Source organism: Apium graveolens, chromosome 6, assembly GCF_009905375.1.
Source record: "Apium graveolens cultivar Ventura chromosome 6, ASM990537v1, whole genome shotgun sequence".
Taxonomy (NCBI): Eukaryota; Viridiplantae; Streptophyta; class Magnoliopsida; order Apiales; family Apiaceae; genus Apium; species Apium graveolens.
Window position 1 is genome coordinate 13,189,294 of NC_133652.1, and position 23,848 is coordinate 13,213,141.

The window sequence follows — 23,848 nt, forward strand, 5'->3', positions numbered from 1 at the left end:
CAAATGACCACTTGAAGGATGTTAGCATAAGTTCTAGCCAAGATATTTCATGCCTCATAGGCGGTGCCAGATTGAGAAATAAGTGGTACCAGATTTTAAGAAAGAGTTCCTACAAGAGCACAAAAAATGCAACGATCCTGGTGAAACCATGTGACAATTGCATGGTTGGATACAATTTTACCTTTCGTGGTGATGGATAACTGCCATCAAGAAACTTGTAAAGATCATAACCAAGAATAGTGGTTTGAATCTGTCTTTTCCGCTCAATATAATTTGTTGGTCTTGGTTTAATGGTGTTATGCAATTATATGATGATAAAAGGTTTTGTGGGATGAACAGAATTGGAAATGAATTGAATTATTTTTGTTGAAATTTAATCTTAAACTTATTATTTAGTATTTGTTTATTTATTTGGTGTTGAATAAATTAGCTATATCATTTTATTCTATAATCAGTTAGCTAGTGGACTGCATATTTGAATTAGTCATTGCATGTTTATTCCGGATGTGGAAGTAGGGAGTAGTTTTAGGAGATGCACGTAGAGTCATAATAGGAGTAGTCTGTTAGTTTGTGGCCTGGTTTTTAGCCACTTTGTTATTTGTTCTTTATATATATATATGGGGGGGTATGTGTCGGATGTTTGTGAATTTCACTCCTAAATTATTCTCAATTCAATCTCTCTTCTCTGGATATCTCTCGATCCTTCCTCCCCTCTGCTCTCATCTTCCCTTAATCTCTCCTTTATTTCTTTGATTTTCTGTTCTTCCTATCTCCCTTTACTCAATCTTACTACAATGAATCGATAAAAGTAGAGAACTTCCGTGTAAACTTTTGTTTTCTCATTCTTTACACAACACCTGGTGTATAACCTGTGTATGTCAAATAAAACCCTAGACCAGTCACATATACATATTTTAGTTTCTACGCGTGGTATCAGAGCCAGACTACGTGTATATCCAAGTTTAGAGCAAAGATAATGAATGCAATCAAAGGAAAAGATGGAGCAGTAGGCCACAGCTACCCTATGCTGGCGAGAAGCAATTACACTGCATGGTCATTAAAAATGAAAGTGTGCATGCAGGCACAAGGAGTCTGGGAAGCGGTGGAGAAAAGTGACCCCAAAGAAGCTATTGCAATAAAGACAGATAAGGTGGTCCTCGCTGCTATTTATGAGGGTATCCCGGAGGACATGTTACCTTCCATTGCAGAGAAGAAATCCACCAAAGAGGCTTGGGATGCTATCAAAATGATGTGTGTCGGAGCTGATCGTGTCCAGAAAGCGAAAGTGCAAACTCTGAGGTCTGAGTTTGAAGCTCTCAATATGAAAGAGACAGAAAATATTGATGATTTCTCAATGAAACTGAATAATATTGTGAGTAACATACGAGCTCTAGGAGATAAAGTGGAAGAGTCTTATGTTGTGAAGAAATTACTACGGGCAATCCCATCAAAGTTTCTGCAGATTGCTTCAACGATTGAATAATTTGGTGATTTGGACAACATGTCTGTTGAGGAGTTAATCGGGAGGCTAAAGGCTCATGAAGAGCGGACTTGTGGGCATGTTAAAGATAGTGGGAATCAGCTGTTGTTAACTCAGGAAGAATGGAAGGCCAGAGCTCGTGGACGTAACAAAAGCAGAATAAAATGCTATAACTGCAATATCTTTGGCCACTATGCAGCAGAGTGCAGAAAACCTAGACAAGACAGAGAATAAAAATAAAAAGTGAACCTTGCACAGGTTGAGGATGATGAACCAGCTTTGTTATAAATAGAAGTGTTGTGCCAAACGGGCAAAGAAGAAATGTCAGACGGGCAAATAAAATATGCCAGATGGGCAAAATAAGAAATGCCATACGGGTAAAGAACTGATGTGCCAGACGGGTAATCAAAAAGGCCAGACGGACGAAATTTAAAGCCAGACGGGTTAATGACAAGTTTAAGATTAAGGGGGTGATTGTTGAAATTTAATCTTAAACTTATTATTTAGTATTTGTTTATTTATTTGGTGTTGAATAAATTAGCTATAGCATTTTATTCTGTAGGGACTAGTTTTACGAGATGCACAGTTTGTAGCCACTTTGTTATCTGCTTTTTATATATATTGTACAGCAATGAATCAATAAAAGTAGAGAACTTATGTGTAAACTTTTGTTTTCTCCCTCTTCACAACACCAGGTATATAACCTATGTATGTCAAATAAAACCCTACACCAGTGACTTATACACATTTTAGTTTTTACAATTTTTAGAAGGCATATGATGGGTGGGAGAGGAAAAAAATTGAAAAGATAGAAACGAAAATTCTGGATCAATTAACTCTTGATACCATGTAAAATACCGAGAAAACTTGATCTTTATATTAAAATGTGAGATGTTTAAATACTAGGGTAGCACAATGATCACATTTATTACAATTGAAAGTGTTTCTACAATTAAGGCTGTGAATCAAAATCAAAGTACATACTATCACTAACACTATTACAAAAGTATAAAACTATGATATATATTGTCATCTCTAATTTTATTGCATATATATATAAGATACATTTAATTCTATAATAAATATATTTAAACTCAAAATAAAGTCCATAAATCCAAATCAAAATCCTAATTTTCTTATTTATTTGAATTGATTAGAGGGTCAAGTGACTTTGACTTTGCTTAATCAATTTATTATTATTGATTAGAGAGATTAAGAACTCCTAAGAATTTAGGAAGGGGTAAGGAGATTGTTGGAGATATTTTTTGCTTAAATCTGCTCAAAGTTTCACTAAGAAGGAAGTAAAGGGTAGCTCTTGCCCTTATTTTTAGATTTATTAATTTTTTAATAATCTGTAAGAAAGAAGTAAAGGGTAGCTCTTGCCCTTGTTTTTAGATTTATTAATTTTTTAATAATCTGTAAAAATATAGTTTTTATTTATTTTTTTTATAACAAACTTAAATATATTCAATAGAAATTAGGGTGTGGGGATGACACTTCCAACATACACTTGTCGAGGTTTTAAATCCTTTTTTAAATTATTTCTTTTAAAAAAATTGGTTTCACTTTTTTATATAGGATGTCAAAAAAAATTTGCACTGAGACTAGATAAACTTAGGAGGCTCTGATGGTAGCTGCGGGGCTGGTGGGGTTTAAAGCCCTAGTAACATTAAAAAAATATATATATAATTACTTAATATTAGGAAGAAATTATACTAAGTATTTAAAAAATCTGTTTCAACCCCCCACTGTTACAAAAATTTCAAATGTTCATATTAGTTATAATTTTTTCTTGTGATTTAGCCCCACATCTATAATTCCGGCTTAGCCACCTCTGGTTTATACGGTTCATATCCAATTTTATATTTCTTTTTTCATGTTAATTCTTAAATAAGTAAAACTTTAAATTTAGCAAAAAAAAAAAAATAAGTAAAACTTTGTTGATACTTGATACATGTATATCTACAAATGTTTGATCACTTTTTTCTTGACGAAATAGAAATTTGCTCACTTAAGAAACACTATTGATATCTAAATAACAAGTTGCTGCAATTGATCAGTGATGTTGTTGAAATGACAGGCTAACTTTGCATAGCGGTAAGGTCCATAGCTCAGGTTATACACTGACACGAGTTTAAAGATATCCATTAGCTGATCGACACGTAGTTTACTTAAGTGCTTCTTGCTTTTATAATTGTCGTTGACAGTTCATCATTCAGCCCTTGTACCTTTCTTGAGTACAATATGTCTTTATATACATATTTGTGTTTACATATATAACAGACTCTCTGATCATAGTAGGTTGATAGGTTTAAAACTAGTTAAACTGGTTTTGTGCTTGATCTTATGTTAACACCATTTGTTAGGAAAGTAATTAATTAACTCTTTCAAGATTATGATGTAAACTGGAAGGATTTGAAAAAACGTTACATGTGACTATCTGGGCAAAATTCATTTAAGATGATCAGTTGAGAGATAGTTTCACATCTTGTCATAGTGAGAATATATTCATTTGAAGCCACTATCAATCAAAGAAACTATCAGTCTATCAAAGTCATTAATTCACTCCTGCTCAACTGAATAAAGTTTAATGGGGAACAGTTATTGAATTCTTATAATAAATTCCAGTTTTTTTGGTAATTACAATTATTTAAAATATTTGAGAACAACAAATACTTTATTTTCCTTTTGACAATATGTTTAAACAAGATTGAAACGATTAGTAGACATTGTTGAATAACATAAATCATGTAATATCCTTATTTTGTAACTTAAAATTTTTAAATAGACTGATTACTTAATATGAAATCAGAATTTAGTTTAATGGTTTTATGTTGGAGTTTTTCATTCTCGTTTATTTAGTTAATTTAAATACTTTTTATTATCGCTATTTATTGATAATAAATTTGGGAAAAAATAAATTGGATTATTTGAGAATTAAATATATATTTTGAAGGAAAAAGACAAAGCATGTAGTCAAAAATAAAAGTACAAAGGATGAATGGATAGGAATACATGACATTACTTTACAAAGTTTCTATGTTCCTTGAAATTAAAGGTGTGTATGCATCACATGATAGATTGGACAGATAATATGAGCAGTTATTTTAAATTAAAATTATGCAGATATCTTTTTAGTTTTACTATTAGGAACCAGGGGGAATCAGAGAGCCAGGGCAATATGCTTAAAGCCCCAACTCCGACGTCTTATTAATTAAAAGTGGTTGGTATTACTATTTTTTAAGTAATACACTCATAGGAAAATAAGTTCTAGAAAATTCAGTTTAGAAATAATAATTACAGAGTTAGGGTGGATAAATTTAAACAGATTACTTCTTTGCATGACTGTCAAATATGCAGAATTTAGAAAACAAGGTCAAACTTACAAAATTTAGTTATCCACAGTATACTTATTCTCAACTAGAATAAACTAAGTTAGTTTTATGTTACTTTAACTTCACCATATCTTTTTATCTTTAGTACTGTTAATTATAATTATATTTCCCAAATTGTGTGACCAGCACGAAGAGCAATACAAGTCGGGGTCTTCTGGGACAATTTTTCTAAAGAAAAATATAGAGAGTATTTTCAAAAAAAGAAATAATTTAGATCATTATTTTAAAAACTAAAAAATGCTATTAAAAGTTAAATAATAAGAGACATAAATAAATACTAGCAATTAAACAGTTCACTAATTCACTTGTTTCTTGATTGAAGAATCATATAAAAATATTTATCCATAGAATTGAAAAATGTGATTGATATTTTGAAACTTTTAAAAAATTTGCAAGATTTGTTATCCTACTGCAACAATTGCTTGCAGAATATTGTTAACTATTTCAATTATAATGACTTTTACATAACAAATTTAAGTTAAAATTGGCGAGTACTATTTATTTTTGTTCTAGTACACAAGAACGGTTTAATAGATTAGTTATGTTATTAATAGATAAAGCTATTCTTGCAGATTCTAATTTAAAAAATTTAATTAACAATTTTTTAGCAAAAATACGAGAAAAATAATTTTTAAACCATGAATTGTTAGAAGGGCAATAAATTTTGAAGTCACATAAGACATCTTGTAAACTGTGCTTGTGACTAGAGATGCACTGAAAGTATATCGGGGTCACGTTTTAACCTGACTTTAAAAAGCCCAATTTTTTTTAAAACGGATCGGGATGAGCTTTTTTAAAAATCGGGTCGGGCATGATCGAGCTTTCTCTAAAATATGAGGCCGGTTTTAGGTCCGCGGGCCGGGCCGGATCGGGTCAAATCAGACTTTATCTAGATTTTTTTATTTATATATTTAATTTTATTTTATGTTTTGTACCTCGATTTATAAATAGTTTAGATTCTGAAAAAAATAATATTTTGAAATTCTAACCATTATTATTTCCTTTTTGTAATAAACTAATAAATTCATATTTCCAAATATTCATTATACAAGGCAAGCCCCTTGTTTAGGTCTTTTAAGTTCAAAACTATTGTAATTCACCTGTTATTGCCTTGTTGGCTTATTAAAAATAAGAGATAATAGAAAATTGCCAATAGTATTATTGATCTTATCACCGAGCAACTTACTAATAGGACTGAGAAACTGCAAACTTGCAAACTAGTAATAAAAAATCGGATTTTTATCCGGACTTTTTGAAAAACCCAGGTTTTAATCCGGGTCAAATCGGATTTTATTATCCGAACTTTTTTGAATTCAGACTTTTATCCGGACTTTTATTCGGATTTTGGGTCGGGCCGAAATTTCAAGAAAAAATGAGGTCCGTTTAAAGTCCGCGGGGCCTGACTTGACTTTTTTCTTTAAATCGGGTTTTTCAGATTTTTTTTTAAATTGGATCGGATTTTGGGATTCGAATTTTTTGAACATCTTTACTCGCATAAGTTTAGAGAAAGATGCTTCATGTAACCAAGTATAAAGATAGATGAATATGTACCATACGGTTTGACGGGACTGTGGCACTTGAAAAAAGATAAAAGAAACAAAAAACTACCAAGGTAAAGGTACCATACTACAATTATTAACTACCCTAGATAAAAACAGTAAAATAAAAAAGGATAAATATGCACACACATACAATCTCCAACCTAAATATACATCTCCTTATATAAAAAATTGCTCATTTTGGGCATATGGGGGGTGGTTAGATAAACAAGGGACTGGAACTAGAATTGTGGAAGAATCTTGTAGGTAATTATAGAAAGTATAAGTACACCTAAAAATAATATATAATAGATAATAATGGGGAGAGGGAGGGTGGAGTTGAAAAGAATTGAAAACAAGATAAATCGGCAGGTGACCTTTGCTAAAAGAAGGAATGGACTCCTCAAGAAGGCATATGAGCTCTCTGTTCTATGTGATGCTGAAGTTGCTCTTATTATCTTCTCTAGTCGTGGCAAACTCTATGAATTCTGCAGCACCTCCAGGTTTCTTATATATGTTTTACATATAACTACTTTGATTCCTATGACTGTATGCTCATTTTAAATCTATCACTAGTTTTTTTCATGTCATATAAATACATAAAAATGATCTCTCAACTATGAGAAAAATGGACTTTTCCGAGGCATAACTTCCGGTAAACCTAAACTTTTAACGGATTTATTAGATCCATTTCATGTGTATGTTTTCATTTTTTTTTTTACTCATTCTTAGATTAATAATATTTTGGTATAGACATACTGAAGTATTTTAATTTCTTTCGGGTGAAGGCTAGTGTTTTAATTTGTGAGTTTGTTTTTAGGTCTGATTTTAAGGTGAAACAGTTTTGATCTTACAGATCTGAGTTTGTTTTTAAATTATTTGCTACGTCTGTTAGTATGGAGCTTAAAAGTTTTGGATCTAGCTTCCATCAGGCAAAAAATGTGCTTGCTCTGATACATCATATCTTGTTTTGAAGAATAGACATAGATATGGATGATATATGATATCCTGTTTTGAAGAACAGGAATTAATACAACCTGAGATTTTTGGATCTAAAGTTTGCACTTTTCGTGCTCAAAACAAGTGTCAGTGTTCAAGCTAACAACTAGTTAAGTTATGTTTCCAAATCTTTTTAACCTTTTTGGGCTAGCTAGATTAAGTTAATTATGCTAATTATGCTACAGAATTAAACTTCTCTGTTGGCACAAATATGACCTTTTTATGATCGGATTCTTTTTTGCATGAGAAAGCTATGTTTTGGCATGACATGGAAAAACACTGCAGGATTTGTAAATGTATTTCATATCTTGAAATCGAATCTCTACATAATATAAATATCAATTTCTTATAAATACTCGGATAAAAAAGCAAGAGAAATTGCCTCTTCAACTAATGTCTTTCTGTCATTATATTCATTTTATTATCTGAAGTCACATAGCTAAGTGAACTGTCAAGGTTTGACTTATTTGAGTATCGTTCGTATATAGTCAACCTCTAGGTTATGAATGTACAGTATTTTGGGTGATTGGTTTATTTCACGCGAGTGGTCAATCAAGATCTTGATTTATAATTCTATATCATCCAATATGTGTTGGCGCATACCATATAGGGCCTAGCTCAGTAACAAATATGTATGGGAAAATGAGAAAAATTTGATGCAAATCATATTTTTTATAGGAGATTTTGGATACCATCTATATTTTGTAATTAAAATATTATAAAATATATTATTTTGTGAAATATGTTTTACGAATATTACTAATTCATTAAAATTATTGAAGATTATTTAAATTTAATAAGTATAATGTGTATGTTCTGCAATTTGAACAAATGTTCGGCAAACTAAACATGTTTCATCGAATAAAATATTTTATAATATTTTTCATGCACATGATGTTCATTTTGAATAAAATAATGATCTTTGTAGAACATAATTCGCAAAATAATACATTTTGCAATGTTTTTATGCAAAATTTTATTTGCAGAACATAATAGTCTCCAAGATTTTCAATAAAAACGTGGTCTACATATAACTTTATACTCATATAAAATACACATATATATATATAGATAACTGAGAAATGTATTACACCAATTTATATATACTAGTTAGTAACATATGCCAAGCACGACCCGAAATTAAAAATAATAGTATCACATTATTATTTGCATAAAATTGAAATTCATATAATCTGTGTAAAATACAGATCTAAATATAATATATAAAATATTGTTAAATTATTTAGTTAAAAAAATCGAAGTTAAGTGTAACTCTAAAATTTTACAGTATAATTCTAGTTATGCATGCACCTAATTATTTACTTATATAAATCTAACATGTTAACTTACTAATACAGTTATTTTAAATAAAACGACGCTTGGATGTTGAGCAATAAATAAAAATTGAAGGGAAACAAAATTTACAGAGAGCAGAATTTAATTTTTGTCGATTGAGATTTTATTACATAAAATTTTAAAAATAATTATACAATTTTTTAGTGAGTACCAAGATTTAGAACCTAAACATGGTTTCCTTATTAGTATAGATATAGATAGTTGATAACCCGTGCTAAAAACGGGCCCGAAATTAAAAGTATCGAATTAATATTTGTATAGAATTATTCATAATCTCTGCGAAACACGAATTAAAATTAATATATTAATATCAATACTAAATTGATACTTGCAAAAAATAGTTGTGTGGTTAAAAAGAATCCAATCCGTTATGAAATTTTTCACTGTAATTCTAGTTTTGCATTGTTTTACTTGATATAGAAATCTAACATATTAATTTTATTTTGTGAAACGAATTGTATCTCTATCTTATGAACCGAATATCTGTTATTTAGATAATTTAATATTAATTAATATAATTTAATAATTATTTTATAATTAGCCTTTTCAATATAGTTTATTTAATATTACAATTATCGATAAAAATTAATTTACAAATTAAAAGTAAATAGATGGTATTCAACTTAATTTAATATTACTTAATATAATCTAAATACAACCCATAAATTTGGTTAGTGTTAAAATATTTTTTTTTAATTTAAAGTAAATAAACGTTGTGATGGACAGTAACAAATACAATCGTTAAATCAATAATTTTCACTTTAAAAGTTAATAAATGATATTAAAGTCATTTTTTATTACTTAATTATTTTTAAAGTTGTACTATAGAAAATAAAACCGAGAATAGAAGTCAATTCATGTTAATAGTTTACTTTGTAGTTCGTAGTTTTTCAAACTAAAAGTAAATATATGTTATTTTACTTAATTTAACGTAACTTAATAAATTTTAAATATAATTTATAAATAAATAAAGTTTACAGAAAATATAAGTCAACTCGTGTTAGTTGTTTACTTAGTAGTTTGTAGTTTTTCTAAAATTAAAAATAAATTTAAGTTATTTTACTTAATTTAACGTAACTTAATAAATTTTTAATATAATTTACAAAATCATTTAAAAAATATTTTTATTTTATAAAATAAATAGATAATTGGATGAACACTAACTAAAAATAAAATAAAAATTATAAAAAATAGAAGTCGATTTATGTTAAAAACAAAGTTTATTAAGAATAGAAGTCAAATTATGTCATGTAAGTACAAAAATTTGGTATTTTGGTACTTAGATACTTTTAGCACCAAATTATAGATAATTGATAACCCGTGCGACACACGGAGACTAAAAATATCGAATTAATATTTGTAGAGAATTATTCATAATTCGTGCAAAACATGAATTAAAATTAATATATTAATATCAATATTAAATTGGTACTTGCAAAAAATAATTATGTGGTTAAAAATAATCCAATCAGTTATGTAATTTTCCACTATAATTCTAGTTTTACATTGTTTTACTTAATATAGAAATCTAACATATTAGTTTTATTTTTGTGAAATAAATTGTATCTCTATCTAATAAACCAAGTATATGTTTTTTAGATAATTTAATATTAATTAATATAATTTGATAATTATCTTATAATTAGCCCTTTTTAATTTTTGAAAATAAAATTTATAAAGAATATAAGATAATTTGTGTTAAAAACAAAGAGAATAAAAGTCAACTTATATCAGGTACCAAATTTGATAGTCTGATAACCAAATTATACATTATCTGGTTTATTAATAAAGAGTATAGATATCATAGCTTAACATTGAAAGTTGTGGGTTACCTAAGATGTATACACAATGTACTAGCATCTCGACTTATCAATCTTTCTGATCATGTCACCATATATGCACACACTGTAAAGTAGAGCTGTTCACGAACCGAGCCGAGTCGAGTTTTGATCGAACCGAGCCGAGCTTTAAATTTTTTTCTGACGAGCCGAGCCGAGCCGAGCTTTCTTAATGAACAAAAACCTGTGTTCGAGCTCGAGCTCGTTAACGAACGAGCCGAACACGAGCTTTTATCGAACAAAATCGAGTCGAGTCGAACCGAGCCGAACACGAGCCGAACACGAGCTTTCTCCATCAAAACAAGCCGAGCCGAGCCGAGCCGAGCCGAGCTTAATTAAAAAATTCTGGTCAAAACACCGGTTGACTGTTAAAATAACAAACCAAATACTTTTATTTTTTTCTAAAAATTTTGTCATATTACTAAATAATATAGATATTAACATCCGTACGGCTGGATCATTCATAAATATTTTTTAAAAAATCGAAACATTAATACGGGAGAAGTACTAGTCAAATTACTAGTTTACCATTAAAATAGCAAACCAAATATATTTATTTTTTCTAAATTTTTTATTATATCACTTAAATATATAGATCTTGACATCCGTACGGTTGGATCATTTATAAATAATTTCAAAAAATCGAAATACCGATCAGGAAATAAATACTAGTTACAAGTAATAGTCAAATCACTTGTTAATTATTAAAATATCAAATTAAAAAATTAATTTTTAATATCTGAATTTTTTCAAATTACTAAAATATATATTTTGGCATTCGTATAGTTCAATAATTTAAAAATATTTATAAAAAATCTGAATAAAATTCATAATAATTAAATATATAAAAAATAATTTTTTTTTTTAATTTTTTTTTCGAGCCGAACCGAGCCGAGCTCGAGTCGAATCGAGCCGAACCGATCTCGAGCCGAGCGCGAGCCGAACATGCCAAAAGCTCGGCTCGAGCTCGTTTTCTTAACGAACACATTTTTGTGTTCGAGCTCGAGCTCGAGCCCTTAACGAACCGAGCCGAACCGAGCCCTTAACGAGCCGAACTCGAGCTTGTTCGCGAACGGCTCGATTCGCGAACAGCTCTACTGTAAAGTGGTATCATCAAATTTCTTGACATACTAGCCATGCATGTGCTATTTGGTAATGGTAATGGTAATGGATGAATGAAACTGAACTATTCACTCTTTTAACTTATATGTACATTCATATTGTTAAAGTATGTGTATATGATTTCAAACGATGAAGTATGTGTAAAGTATATGATTTCAGTTTCTTTATAATAAATATTATATATGCAAACACAAACGGCCATTCTTTATAAGTCTCATTAAAAAAGTTTATTTTATTTTATGTGGCAACACGTCATTTTGCTAAGCTTTAGGGTTGTTTTATTTAAAGAAGCTACCCATACTTCTACTGTGTTTAGTCAAAAGTCTTTTTAGAAAATATTATAATGCCAGCATATAATATAGGAGTTTTATTATAGGTTCACTATTGGCTAGGAGGCTAGGGCCAGGTCCTGAATCTCACTTAAATTTCATAAATTTTTACAATTTCCAATGTGCTTTGTATAGAATATACATCGTCATAGGACATGTAAATAATACTATTTGAACTAGCATCATTTTATGTGAGATTAATCAAAATAATGTTGGGTTTTACACAAAAGAAAAGACACTTGGGTCGTGTTAAAATCCCCTAAGTAAAAAGCTTAGGTATGTTAATTTAGGGCTTAATTGAATAAACCTACTGTTAATTAACTTATTAGCCTGCTAACAATGCTCTTTTTACTTTCATCTTTTGCAAATTAAACTTTGGGGTTTGTTCATTCCAGTATGAATAAAACATTGGGGAGATATCAAAGATGCAGTTACGGCGCACTTGAAATGGGCCATCCTGACAGAGATACACAGGTAACGTTTTCTATCAAAAAAATTTATAATTTATTTCATTATTTTTTAAAATCCGAAGATTTCTTAAAATCACAATATGTTGGACTAGATAAATGTAGCCCCACAAAGGCACAAACCAGTATTATGTAATCAAGAATTGAACTTGTGCAGAGTAGCTACCAGGAGTATATAAAGCTAAAAGCAAAGGTTGAGGCCCTGCAACAATCTCAGAGGTGATTCTTCATTTACGTTTATCTTCGTTTAACTCTATTCAAAAAGCTTATGTAACATGACTAAAAAAGAATCGAATTTTTTGTGGTGTGCCCATGAGTACATAATAAAGATGATGTGTTAAATTTTGGTTAGACTTTCAATCATAAATGTTGATAAATCCCTTGTATTTATACTAATTCCTACAATAAAAACACTTCAAAATTATGAAAGTTAGTGCTTAATATGTACCCATGAGCACATACTAAACAAACTCAAAAGAATTACTTCTAGTATTCTCACCTTCTTGTGAACATATAATAATTAATAAGAATAATGCTAGATGCACAAAATTGTATACAAAGTTTTTCACAACCCAATTAAAATATCACTTATCATGTGCCACGAGTCATTTAATTTTATAAATTTGTTGTGTACCAAATTTTGTGCACGTAGCACTACTCAATTAATAAATAACCACTCTACTCTATTTTTTGAGAATATATTATTAAACCTAATACTCTTTTTTTAATTAAACTACATCTTGACCAAATGGTTAGGCAACTTATAAACCATTAATTCTAATTCTCCGATTAATCTTAAATCGATACCTTCAGCCATCAGTTCAGATTATCGATTTTTACCATATTGAATATATTGTGCTTGTTCTTATAACTTAAAACGAATAAATAATTTACAAGTGATAAATAGATAAATACTTATAAATTATATACGTGTTTGTATAATTTTACTCAAAAATCGAATTTTGTTTACTTAAATGAATGAAAAATATATATTTTTATATATAATTATCTTAATTTGTGAATTTAAAATTAGAAAAAAATTTATAAACATATATTATAAAAATAAGGTTAATAAAAAACGAAATATCAAAATAAATTGAGAAAAAGATCAAAATAAATTGAGAAAAAGTACGTTATTACCAATGTTCCGCTTATAAGTTGTAAATTCAACTTATAATTTGGGTCGACAAACACGCGTCAATAAATCCTTACAAATTTATAAATAAATAAGCCTCTTATTTTGTGGTGGCCAAGGAGGCCCATTATAACTTACTTTACTTTTTGGGAATAAATTATAAAACTAGACATTCTTTCAAAACTACATCTTGACCAAATAGTTAGGCTATCGACCTGTAGTCCATTGAAGTATATGTATTGAAGTTTTTGCTCTTTGTTATCAGACAATTAATCTTATGAAGCATATTCCTGAATTAATTAGTATAATCGACATATGCAGGCATCTCCTAGGAGAAGAACTGGGACAGTTGGGCACAAAGGAACTTGAGCAGCTGGAGAGGCAACTTGATTCAACCTTGAGGCAAGTCAGGTCCATTAAGGTATATACTCTCTGGACTAAATTGCCCATTATATTGTAACTATATACGTTAGTTGATGACGCGTACATGCTCCATAATTTTCAGAGATAAGAGTACCTGTATTACGCTGTTTTTGCATGTAACTTGAAACATACATTTCCGATGGCAGAACAAGAATCACAAAATAGTCATGATTAAAAGAAATTATGATAAACATTTAGAGGCTAGAAGGGGCTAAAAGTGAAATTTCTACATATTCCGCACATGTGCATTTACTTTTCACTAAAATAAAATCTGTTTAGATAAAATTATACCCCTTCACAATTTGTTTTGCATGTTGGCAGACTCAGTATATGCTTGACCAACTCTCTGATCTTCAACAAAAGGTACACATATCTAATTATGTATCCATATTGTTACGAGATAATATAAGATTCATATGAGATTATTCTAACACCATGAGTTTTTAGAGTGAATGATTACTCATCATGGTATCAGACTTCAAGCTGGCGGAGAACGTCTGTGATTCACTTTTTGGTCCAAATATGTGCTTTTGAGTGAGGGGCAGCGTTACAATATAAAATAACATTCATATATATGGGTCTTCCTCTAATAATTTGAGATTTTTGAGGACTGGTTACTCAACACACACATGTATACGCACATTAATATGTCATCAATTAATTATTGACAATAATGTGTTCTCCAAATTAGTGTAAGTCTTTTAAATTGATTAATTATCCTGCAGGAACAAGAACTAGTTGAGATCAATAAAGCTCTAAGAAATCAGGTACATGTGAGCCTGCAACAGTTTTCTTTAAAAAAAACTATTGTCCTACTTGTTTAAATTCTTACATAAACCAAGTACAGTATATATGTTCCTTTAAAAAAAATTAATAAAAGAAAAAGTATTTAGCATGAATACTAATTACTAGCTTATACTAGCTAGTAGGTAGGGTTTTCAGATGAAATTACCAATGTTGTGTAGGTTACCAGTTAGTTTCTAGTGATGAAAAGTCGATGAAAAGTCTAACATTGATAATTGCGTGTAGCTGGAAGAGAATGATGCAAGAATTCAGTCTGAATGGGAAGCTGAAGAACACAATAATATGGCGTACAGAAGGCAACCAGCTGCTGATCAGCCGGATCAAGGAGTTTTCGAGTCTCTAGAATGCAATAATACAATGCATATGACCGGGTAAGCCTACAAGCCAGATTTTTAGAAAATTGCTTCTTTTAATTTGTGCGCATTCAGTTAAATATAATTACTAATGACGTTCCTGCAAAAACAACATTACAGTTACAATTCAGCGGTGAATGATCATCAAATGGCTTCTGCAACACCAACACAAAATGCCGGTGGAGCCATTCCAGGGTGGATGCTCTGATCTCAAACTCTGAATAAAGGGCGTTGGTGTATTGAAGAATTGATCCGGAAGGAAGAAGAGGGTCTGCATATAATATTTAATCATTTTGATAAGGTGAATATGTTGCTGTATTATTTCAAGAAAAATAAGGTCAAATAAACAAATGGTACTCTACTGTGTTTACAAAGTTACTGCTGTCGGAAAAATGGAAACTGCTTCTGGGGGTGTAACTATATTTCAATTGTCAAGAATGGATTAAAAATCATGTAATTGTTGGAATCAAACTAACATTATACAATTTATTTTTCTTTCCTATTTTCTCGAAGCGGCAGTTCAAGTCGATTCTTAAGATTGCAGATTAAAAGTAGTCAAGTTCTAATACCCAACATGTATTTTATGGAAAATGTTTGGTGTCCAGAATTGTGTACAATATTTTGCACATAATGACATGGGGTCGATTTTAATTGGAAGGGCTCTGCATTTATATCAACAATACCAATTAAAACACCCCATATCAAGTGTCATTTTATTATGTACAATTTTTTTACAAAATTATGTACACCTAAAACTACTCTATTTTATATGTCCTGTTGAATAAGAAGGGTGTATTGGGTGCAACACACTCTCTTGCTAAGTTGTAAGGTATTGAAAAATTCACAATTTAAAGCATTGTTATCAAGTAACCCAACTTTCAACTGAAGTATTGAAAATTTTACAATCCAAAACTTTACAGTTATCAACCCAACTTTCCCCTCTATTAATTTTGGTCAAATATTAAATTAAAATTTCAATTTTTTTAAATACTTCAAAATAAGTTTCAAATGTATCTAATAAACTTCTAAAATTCTGAAATATAAAACAATTGATTGGTGCTTGATCGATTTATCAATTTTGTGAGCGCCTGCATACCATCACTTGATAATATAGGCCTAACTCTGACCCCAATTCCTTTAAGATATTCATAAAATCTGAAAATGATCCCACCAAAATAAGACATATATTATGAAAGAAATATCACTCGACCCCGATATGGGTACATTTGTTTTCTGTTTAGATCCTTATTTATGAAATGAGAAACTAATTTATAAAATAAATAAGAAAATAGGAAAAAGAAAAGATATTGAGAAATGATCAATATGAGTTATGACTTACACCTGACAATTGTAGTGGATTTTCTTGTTTAATTTCCTCTGTACTCACAAAATCTGATTTATTACTTTATAGTATGTTTGAGTTTTTAATTAATTATTAAATTTAGATAAAAAAAATTTATTGTGCATATTCCTCTGAGTAATTGTGGGTTTTTTGTGGAGCGGTTATATTTCTTTCCGACGATTACACACATCATTATCCATTAAGTAAACGTATGGTCAAGTTTAATCAATCACCCTTATACATATATTATCAAGTTGCATGAAAGGTAACGTACTTGTATCCAAAAGCGATTATAAAATTGTTGGTCATGTGCGAGGGAAGTATATGGAGTTCTACTGATATGCATAATTACAATCAAAATTACCTGAGTTCGGATGTGACAAAGAATGATGCTCCCAATGTCAAGACCAGTTATGGTTTTTATGGTCACTTATATCGGCTTTCACTTATCCATATTCCATACACTATCCGATTGGTTTAGTTTCGATTTTCTATGTTGAAATCCGAAATCTGCAATTTGTGGGTGACAAAACAACAACTAACAAATAATTAGGTAAATCTCAGGTGAATAGTATTATGAGCTAAAGTTTGTTTCAACTCTTTTGAATTTAAGTGATCATTTTTGTTTCTTTGAAGTTGGTATTGATTATTGCGTATATGTTAAATTGTTATTTTCACTTTTTAAGTATTTTGACACAGACACAAGCCGGGGGTCTTTCGAAAAATATCATCTTCATTTTTCGTAATGAGAGGAAGGCTGCGTACATCTTACCCTTACCAGACCCTGCATTAAATGTGATATAGTGGGTATATTTGGTTTATAAATTTTTATATTAATTTATACTTAGTTCGTCAATTATTTACGGAAATGACATGAATATTGAAATGACACATTAAAATAAATTAAATTGTTACTTTATCACTCAATTTTCAATCATTCAGTTAAATTATTTGACAAATTAAATTTCAAATAAAATAAATTTGAAATTGAACGTGACCATTTAATTTGTATGTTCATAATGATGTCATGATTTTAGATCCATATTTCTTATAATATTCAAACCGTACAAAAAGTAAGACTTTTGAATTCTTTTCGAATAATTACACTTTAATTAAATATTACTTGTACATTACCAACACAATCCATTTGCTCATAAATTGAAAAATTGTATCACTTTTCTTTTAATAATTATGTACCAAAAGTGTAAAGTTTGTCCCAAAGTGATTATAGTTTAATTAAGTTTAAATTGAAACATAACCAATTATTTTATATACTTATAAACCAATTAAAAAAATTCAAATATTCTTCGCAAAAAAAATTCAAATATTTGAAAATATAGCAGTTTTTAATCCATTTTACGTGATACTTAAATCCTGCAAATGTTGTTTTACTTATATATAACCAAAAATCTCAACACAATATCTCATCTCAAGTAGTAATAAAGGTATCCTTTTAAATATTTAACATATAATATTATTAAATATTTTATATATGATATGGTAAGTTTATATATCTATACTATTATATTTAAGACAACATTAAAAGTTTGGTTGTTGGTGGTTATTGGTCATTGATCACTTAATCCAAAGTCGTCAGATCAAATCGACAAAAACCGCTAGATTTATTCTTAAAAATTAGTATTATTTAAGATGTATAAGGTTCGAATCATGCCAGCAACATATTAAAATTATAAATAAAATTAGTATTCTTGAATCCTGGCAGCAACATATTAAAATTAGAATTTACAATATATAATGATAAAAACAAAATCGATAAGAACCGCTAGATTTATTCTTAAAAATTAGTATTGTTTAAGATGTATAAGGTTCGAATCCTACAAATAATATATTAAAATTATAAAAAAATAGTATTCTTTAAAAGCTATAAGATTCGAATCCTCCCAGTAACATATTAAAATTAGAATTTATAATATATAATGATAAAAATAACCGTGCATCACACAAATTATATATATATATATATACATATATATATATGTACAAGATTCTAAATATTTTTTAGTTTATTTTAAGAAATAACTATTCATTAATATTATAATAGTCATAACATAAATTTTAAAATCAAGATTTAAATCAAAATTCATGAGATTCAAAAACAGATTCTTTTATGTGATTCAAAAATAAATTCTTAAAATTTGTGAGATTCAAAAGTATATTCTAAATTTTTTTATAATGTTTTTGATTTTTTTTTTAAAATAGTTGTTTTTAATTAAGTTTATAGAAGTATTATGAAAATAAAAAAAATATTTACACTTTTTTTGAATTTTAAATTAATTTTTAAAAAGGTTCTCTCGCTCCCTTTTTAAGGGGTTCTCTCTTCAACCTTGGCATATATATGTGTGTGTATGCTACAATATATGCTTATAATATATATATATATATATATATAAAAACGATAAATTATAAGGCATTTTGCAGAATTTACATGCATAACGTACATACATATAGGCCTTTGAGAAAACCCCATTATAAGATCCGTAGACAACCCTTGATTTTATTATAAAATTTTATCAAATTCGTTTCTAATGTTGGATAATAATTATATTTAAATATAATAAAATATTTAAAAATTGAAACTTGAAAAAAAATGATTATAAATTTGATTCTACTCTTGAATAATTTTGAATAAGTGTATTTTACTATGATTCTACTAGAGTACCACTTTAAACTATTTCATCGTATTTCAATAATTTTTAAATAAAAAATTGTGCAACTTCGTTTTTAATTTGGTAACTAAATTTTGTAACTATATTTGATGAAAAATGAAATAAATTGTGTATTTATATTTTCTTCAAATATTAATTATCTATGGACTTTTATTTAAGCAAGCCCTCTATGGATTGTCAATATATATATATATATAAAGACACACACATATAGTCCAAAAATTAATAAAATTGATAGGGAATAAAAATAACCCTAATTTCTTAATTAATGTCGCGTTAATGAGGCCTAATTTGGTCCGGAAAGGAAGCCCAATCAATGAGGCCCGAAACCAAAAATATTTATTAATTTTGTAATTAATAAGTAAGAATAAATAATATTTAAAAATAGTATTCTATAAAAGATATGACTCATTTAGATTAACATCCAAGAAACCTCAAGTAATAAGGAATCAACAACCTGCATTCTAGAACTGCAAAGTCCAATCGAAGTCACAGACTTGTTCACCAAGTCTCAATCTGATTCCAGGTTACGCACACCTATATAAGGGGTCTCACCTCAAAAATCATAACTATATTTTTTTGACTTGATTCATGACATAGAGCAAGGTACGTAGACATCTTATGAAGGCAAACTTAGGCCACGAAAGATGAGAAACACGAGAGCAGACAAATAGAGGCTTGCGTTCATGAACCCTAAGCATTAAAGACACCCTAAATTTTTACCCATAACAAAAGTGAATATATTTATACTCATTTTTTGAGATCTTATATAGCAAAATTTAAAATTTAAATCGAGAACACAAACTAGAAACGCGGGATTAAATGTTTTTATTAAAATAATAAAATTCAAAGTTGTTTCTTGCATACACAGTTAGGGGGAAAACACGCGCTAATTTACACGCAAGTATACGCGTTCGCAAGTAATATAGAATTCTTTCTAGTTCGTTCCCACAGAGACTCGTTAAGTTAAGTTTAATTTATGCACTTATGCAACAATGGTATGGTTATTATTCAATGCTAAGATGTTAACAAGTTGAGATTGTTTATTAACTAAGATATTAACTAACATAGAATTAACTAAGAGATTAAAAAGGTTGATTTACTTATATAACACAAACATGGGATTCTAACTTCATTACTACTTTATTCAAAGTCATTGTTCTTAACCTTAGCATGCAATGGTGATGACAACTAATCAGACAACACGAAACTAATAAACGCCAACTTTCATTATACGCATACCCTACTACCAGACATCCACAAAAAAGAAAGAAGCTGAATAGACACCAAGTATGTTGAGACCCTATATGTCTATAAAATTTGACAACATAAAGGTTTAAGTGCAAGTTATCTATCGTGATTACATAGGGCAAGTAAGATGGTTAAAATTATCTACGAATCATGCATATCAAATACATGAACCTATGCTAGCATGGCAAGTTCTAAACCTCTGTATTCATTGTCGCTTCAATAGAGATTAACACACTATCTTATAAGTTCGCGACGCTCATAAGACGAATAAGCACAACCAATACTAGGATATCATACAATCACCACACACTAAGGTATCGAAATAAATTAACTATTGAAATCCAGAAGTAAATCCGTTAGAACACCATGATAACGATTAACCCATAACTAAACTCATCATCACTGTGGGTTCCGATGAAAGCATGGTATAATAAACTAAGTCTTTATGTTAGGTATGAATACAATACAGAGGGGGGTGAATGTGTTTTGGCTTAAATATTTACTTTTTGGTTTTGCTCTGAGTTTAGCAGTTGATTGTTATCAATGATTTTGTGGAGTAGATGTTAAACATAAATAACAATGTAAATATGTAGAACAAAGATTGTTATTCCCAGTGGACTAACAATGAGATTTACAGAAGGGGGTTGAATGTAAATCTCAAAACTTTTTCAAGTTTTGAGTAGTTTCTAAGGCTAAGTGTTTTAGTGAGCAAATGTGTGTGAATGGTTTGAAGCTAATACAGACAAATATATATTCAAACACAAATGTAGTGAACACAAAAAACTTAAAAACTTTTCTGATGGATTTGTTGTTCCACCAGAGATGTGTTATTTTAGAAAATCTGTGATTCAAAGAATTAAATCACAGCTGCTTCCTAGTACAAACTAGATGATTTTCTCTCTGGATTTTTCTAAACAACTCTGGAAAATTCACATCTAATTACTAGCTGCTACTTGGTTTATATATCACCAAGTTTATAAGTGAAGACAAAACTGTAAAATACAATTAAAAAGGCTCTTCACATGTCTCTTCTTCATTTCTCTATCCAATGCAATTTAGGCTTAGTTGTTAATCTTTGAATGCTTCCTTGTTTGCACCAGAATGGAAATGCTGCATTTTCTTGATTCCTCCTAGAGGTTTCCACATTCCAGTTTATCTCTGTCAACCCATGTGCCTCTGTCAGCTTATGAATTGTCACTATCAACTGCTAATGAACTAAGCATCCGTTGAGGCTTTCATCCGTTGATGCCTTATCCGTTGAGGCTTTATCCGTTGAAGCTTTATCCGTTGATGCATTAGCAGTTGAAGTCTTTATCCGTTGAAGCACTTATCCGTTGATGGATATTATCCGTTGAAGCTTTAGAGACATCCGTTGAAGCTTTGTTTCTTATCCGTTGAAGGTCTTCAATATCAGTTGATACTTCTTCACTTATACAAAATTACAAGGCATGAAATATTTACAATTAGCCCTCCTATTTGCATATCCACTAGTAGTCAACATGACTGATAATTTCCTACAACATCTAAGAATTACAACTTGAATCCAGAGAATGAAATGTGCTACAATACTAAACTTATTTCTAAGTAAAGCCACTCCTTCAACGGATAGCCAAGATGGTCTTATCCATTGAGGCTACAAATACTAGATTTCTACTTAAGTGTTTTGTTTAACTTATCATCAAACTAATACACATATTCCTAACAATCTCCTCATATTTATGTCTATTAGAACTGTAGGCATAAATTTGGGTTTAGCTTGATGATAACAAAACACTTGACAAATATATTAACTGTAATAAAGCAGAAATTCAAAAGTGCTGCAAAAATGTGTATGCTGAGATGGAATTGAAGAATTACATTGTTTCCAAGGGTGCTCCTTTAGCCTGAGCAGATTAATTTCTTTTCCTTTGATCCCTTGTTTTCTTTCCTAGCCTCCTGTCATTTTCCTCTATTTGAAGTTGAAGTTATCTGTAGAACTCAGCTTCATCTTCTTCATTGATGTCCAACTTAGATTGCATATCCTTGAGAGTTTCATTACTGGCAATCTTGAGCTGATATTCAAGTATGAAAAATCTTCTGACTCCTTTGTTGTCTCTGAACTCCATCAACCAATGAGGTGATTTGTGAACTGTAATTCCTCTTTCTTGAATGAGTAATATTCTAGGCAAGGCATTGGGCTCCCACCAAGTCTTCCTTATGTTGGCAATCTTGTTGAGAATCTCAGTCTTGGCAGTCCTGGTAAAGCCAGAATCCCTTTGTATGGTTGTGTAGACTCTAACCAAGGTAGAGTAGCCTTCATTCAGAATCCTTTAGAGAGGCCAAGTTCTTTCCCCACTTCCTTTGTATTTGAACACTAGTCTTTCTGGTAGCTGTCTGTAGGCATCTATTCCCCTTACTTCCTCTAGCTCATCTGAGATAGAGTTCAATGTCTGAAAATTCTTTTATGTCACATATGTGAACATAATCATCCTTAGAGGCTTGTGGCTTAGGCTTAGGCTTCTGAGTGAATTTGATTGAGGTTGGAGGAGGTGTTGATTTGATTTTCCTTTTCTGTTTCTTTGGTGGAGAAGTGGTTAAGAAGGTGGGCAATTTGATGGTGTCCCAATCAATTGGTTCCTCCTTAGGAGTGATTGTTTCACCATGGATATTTATGAAGGGGTTAGGCACAATGGGTTTAGGAATAGAAGATAGTAGTTTGGATTTTGATTGGGTTTCTTCAGACTCATCTACCATCTTTCTTTTTGCATTGGCCTTCTTTCTGTTCCCTTTCTGACACTCCTCTATTTCCTTACTTCTCTCTCCCTCATCATCACTAAGCATGTCCCCCATTCCTACATCTTCACTCTTGTCTTCAATTTCTTTCTTTTCTTCAGCTTGACTTGACTTTAGCTGTTTTTCAAGCTTTGCTTGTGCTCTTTTGTCAGCCTTTAGCTTTTTGGCTTCTTCCTTCAACCTTCTGGCTTCTTCCCTCTTGGCTATTGGGAATTTGGGATGTCCTTACATCACACAAATGCTCTTTCCCTCTCTAAAGATAATAGCCATGTTCCTCCTTTCAACCACATCCATGGTCTCTTTGTGCTTTATGATACTTCCACCCAAAACCTTGTTTTCATCAGGCTTTGGAAGAGGAAAATCCACTTCTTTCATCTGAGCAAGGCTTAGAGGATTCTTTGTAGAGTCCTTATTGGATCTGTTGTTGGGCTTGAGAACCATAGGTTTCATATTCTTGGCAGAAGTCTCTCCAACCTTATTCCTCCTTACTGGCTTGAGCTCCATAATAATTGATTCCACCTTTGTGCTATGCTTCACAGATTGTGATTTAGAAGCTG

At 30.1% G+C, this 23,848-nt stretch overlaps 2 protein-coding genes across 5 annotated transcripts; both read left to right on the forward strand.

The window, feature by feature from the left end:
* Positions 1 to 976: 976 nt before the first annotated feature.
* Positions 977 to 1,483, forward strand: LOC141664604 (uncharacterized). Its single transcript, XM_074470561.1, has one exon. The coding sequence runs from the start codon at positions 977 to 979 to the stop codon at positions 1,481 to 1,483; it is 507 nt and encodes a 168-aa protein (XP_074326662.1).
* A 5,099-nt stretch (positions 1,484 to 6,582) lies between these two features.
* LOC141663830 (MADS-box protein 04g005320-like) lies at positions 6,583 to 15,736 on the forward strand. 4 transcript variants are annotated; one of them, XM_074469661.1, is made up of 8 exons: positions 6,585 to 6,916; positions 12,453 to 12,531; positions 12,682 to 12,743; positions 13,981 to 14,080; positions 14,404 to 14,445; positions 14,808 to 14,849; positions 15,112 to 15,257; positions 15,360 to 15,736. In XM_074469661.1, exons 1-8 carry the CDS (start codon positions 6,732 to 6,734, stop codon positions 15,445 to 15,447), a joined length of 744 nt encoding a protein of 247 aa, XP_074325762.1. In that variant the 5' UTR covers positions 6,585 to 6,731; the 3' UTR covers positions 15,448 to 15,736. The 4 variants fall into 4 exon arrangements, with proteins under 4 accessions (XP_074325763.1, XP_074325764.1, XP_074325765.1 ...); XM_074469662.1 differs by lacking the exon at positions 14,808 to 14,849 and having other exon boundaries at positions 6,583 to 6,916; XM_074469663.1 differs by lacking the exon at positions 14,404 to 14,445 and having other exon boundaries at positions 6,583 to 6,916.
* The last annotated feature ends 8,112 nt before the right edge of the window (positions 15,737 to 23,848 follow it).

What these genes read in the sequence shown, in the direction of transcription:
- LOC141663830 (XM_074469661.1), top strand. Translation starts at nt 6,732, where the DNA reads ATGGGGAGAGGGAGGGTGGAGTTGAAAAGAATTGAAAACAAGATAAAT. An exon ending in TCTCTGATCTTCAACAAAAG is followed by an intron (nt 14,446 to 14,807) that starts GTACACATATCT and finishes ATTATCCTGCAG; the next exon opens with GAACAAGAACTAGTTGAGAT. An exon ending in AATACAATGCATATGACCGG is followed by an intron (nt 15,258 to 15,359) that starts GTAAGCCTACAA and finishes ACAACATTACAG; the next exon opens with TTACAATTCAGCGGTGAATG.
- LOC141664604 (XM_074470561.1), top strand. Translation starts at nt 977, where the DNA reads ATGAATGCAATCAAAGGAAAAGATGGAGCAGTAGGCCACAGCTACCCT.